Raw genomic sequence first — 1403 nt, 5'->3', positions numbered from 1 at the left:
ATTAAATATTTGAATATTTCTTATTCACGTGTATAATTCTCTATCCTGCCTATTCATCCGTCTTATTGTCCTACCGTGTAGAATGAACCGTCGGTGAGGCGAGGCGGCGATTAACGCATGGTGGGAGGNACCCCCTATTTATCTCCGAACATGTCAGCTATACAGGGTGTAAACCTACTAGTGGGCAATATTTTAAGGACGTGTTCTTTGGTCGAAAATAAGTCGAAAATCAAGAGAGAAAAAATTTCGTTTGGGGCTTCGTTAATTAATTATTAACATTTAAAAATTCGATGTTTTTGCCCCTAAAATTGAAAAACCGACTTGCATCGAATGTTTTCAGCAGACGCTTAGCTGATCACCGTCGATCGATGCATGTCGATAATTGTAAGTAGGACTGTACCTATAAGAAATTTGTGTCCTTACCTCGGGTACTGGAGATGGAAAATTATTTTGAAATGATGTATCCTGGCATTCAACCTAATCACTCGCTCAATCCGCAAGAGCACATCGAAACTCACTCTATGGGATTTTTTTTGCCCTTTTCTATGCGTCGAAACGAAATATTCGCACGAGTACACATGCACCGAAATTATCCCGTCCATAGTGTTTGTTAATACACTCTGTGATTGTCCGGCTACGAATGTCTATTTGTAAGAGTGTCGTCTGTTATCTTTACTAGAATATTAGGTTGTCAAGTATGAAATGGAGCAAAAAAGGCACATATGTGAATTCGATTTTTTTCCAATAAGAACATTTTATTTTTAATCAAAGTATGCACATACTTATATGTGTATATACAACAATACACTTTTGCCATCTTAGAGGTAACTCACTTATCCCTTTGCTGTAGAAGCCTGGATCACGGGAGTCAATGAACTCTTGAAACGCCACTTTTATAGCCTGTGCGGAATTGAATTTTTTTCCCGATAAGAAGTTGTTTAAATTTTGAAAGAAATGATAGTCAGTTGGGGCAAGGTCTGGCGAGTACGGTGGGTGACGAAGAGTTTCCAACTTCAACTTGCTGTAGCTTTGACACGGTCATTCGTGCGGCATGTTGTCGAGCGTTGTCGTGCAGGTGGATTGGAGTCATCCGATTAACTAATTTTGGCTGTTTAATCGCAAGATTTCTCATCATTTCGTCTAGTTGATAGCAGTAGACATCCGCCGTGATCGATTGGCCAGGTTCCATAAAGCTGTGGTGGATGACACCTGAGCCAGACCACCAAACAGTGACCATCAGCTTCTTCTGGTGGACGTCTCGTTTCGGACAGTGTTTTGGTGGTTCATCTTTGTCCAACCATTGTGATGAACGCTTACGATTATCATACATGATCCATTTTTCATCACACTTAACAATTGGATTGAGAAATGGTTCAGCTTTGTTGCGAGAAAGCAGAGAAAGA

The 1403-nt window shown here is 40.3% G+C and overlaps 1 protein-coding gene across 1 annotated transcript; it reads right to left on the bottom strand.

The window, feature by feature from the left end:
• Nucleotides 1–688: 688 nt before the first annotated feature.
• Nucleotides 689–1396, bottom strand: LOC108631204 (histone-lysine N-methyltransferase SETMAR-like; the record flags this gene model as incomplete). The annotated part of the gene is given in 2 exon segments (XM_018034951.2): nt 689–1017; nt 1019–1396. Coding segments are annotated over 2 exon segments (630 nt in total), but the record flags the coding sequence as incomplete, so codon positions are not given.
• Nucleotides 1397–1403: the final 7 nt, after the last annotated feature.

This window comes from Ceratina calcarata, unplaced genomic scaffold, assembly GCF_001652005.2.
Source record: "Ceratina calcarata isolate Rehan_Ccalc_2016 unplaced genomic scaffold, ASM165200v1 scaffold1451, whole genome shotgun sequence".
In the NCBI taxonomy this organism is placed as follows: domain Eukaryota; kingdom Metazoa; phylum Arthropoda; class Insecta; order Hymenoptera; family Apidae; genus Ceratina; species Ceratina calcarata.
Note: the sequence above shows the minus strand (reverse complement) of the source record. Positions and strands in the feature narration are given on the sequence as shown.